General features: G+C 65.2%; 1 protein-coding gene across 1 annotated transcript in view; it reads right to left on the minus strand.

The window, feature by feature from the left end:
• Positions 1 to 653, minus strand: part of CDK10 (cyclin-dependent kinase 10) — a 2,975-nt gene that overhangs the window by 415 nt on the left and 1,907 nt on the right. Inside the window, exons 7-10 of the mRNA XM_010282530.1 lie at positions 591 to 653; positions 406 to 465; positions 154 to 277; positions 3 to 79 (exon numbers count right to left, since the gene is read on the minus strand). The exon at positions 591 to 653 is cut by the window's right edge and continues 2 nt beyond it. Of these exons, the coding sequence (XP_010280832.1) occupies positions 3 to 79; positions 154 to 277; positions 406 to 465; positions 591 to 653 (324 nt within the window). The remainder of the gene's footprint in view (positions 1 to 2; positions 80 to 153; positions 278 to 405; positions 466 to 590) is intronic.

Raw genomic sequence — 653 nt, forward strand, 5'->3', positions numbered from 1 at the left:
AGGGGAACTTGTGCTTGAGGTTGTTGTAGGGCTGCTTCCGCAGGGTGTACTGACTCACCAGGGGCAGCTTGGAGAAACCCTGAGGGGGACGGAGCGTGAGGTGGAGGCAGGGAGAGCAGGCAGAGCAGGCAGCAAACCTGGGACCGCTCTCACCGGCCAGATGTTTTCATTGGGCGTCCCCAGGAGCTGCACGATGAGGTCGATCTGGTGGATCTCGGAGGTGCCCGGCAGCAGCGGCTTGTGGGCCAGCAGCTCGGCGAGGATGCAGCCCAAGGCCCTGGGGGTCAGACGATGTGGAAGAGTCAGTGGGAGTAGAAGAAGCCCCTCCATCGACCCCTGCTGCAGGTTTGCAGCTCCCCAGGCCCTTGCCTGGCCAGCCTCGGGCCACTCCTGCCCTCCCCTTACCACATGTCGATGCCGGTGGTCTGGGTCGTCATCCCCAGCAGCAGCTCAGGCGCTCGGTACCTGGCAGGCGACAGCACCGTCTCAAGGGGACCGTGGCAGAGCTGGCGCTAAGGAAGCCCCCGCTGCACTGCGAGGACTGGCCCACGTCACCCCAGCCAGTGCAGCCCCCTGCACCAACCGCTCACCAAAGCGTGACGACTTTGGGGGTCATCGGCTTCGGCGGCATCCCATAAGGGCGTGGCAGGCCA

Source organism: Phaethon lepturus, unplaced genomic scaffold, assembly GCF_000687285.1.
Source record: "Phaethon lepturus isolate BGI_N335 unplaced genomic scaffold, ASM68728v1 scaffold35132, whole genome shotgun sequence".
Lineage (NCBI taxonomy): Eukaryota > Metazoa > Chordata > Aves > Phaethontiformes > Phaethontidae > Phaethon > Phaethon lepturus.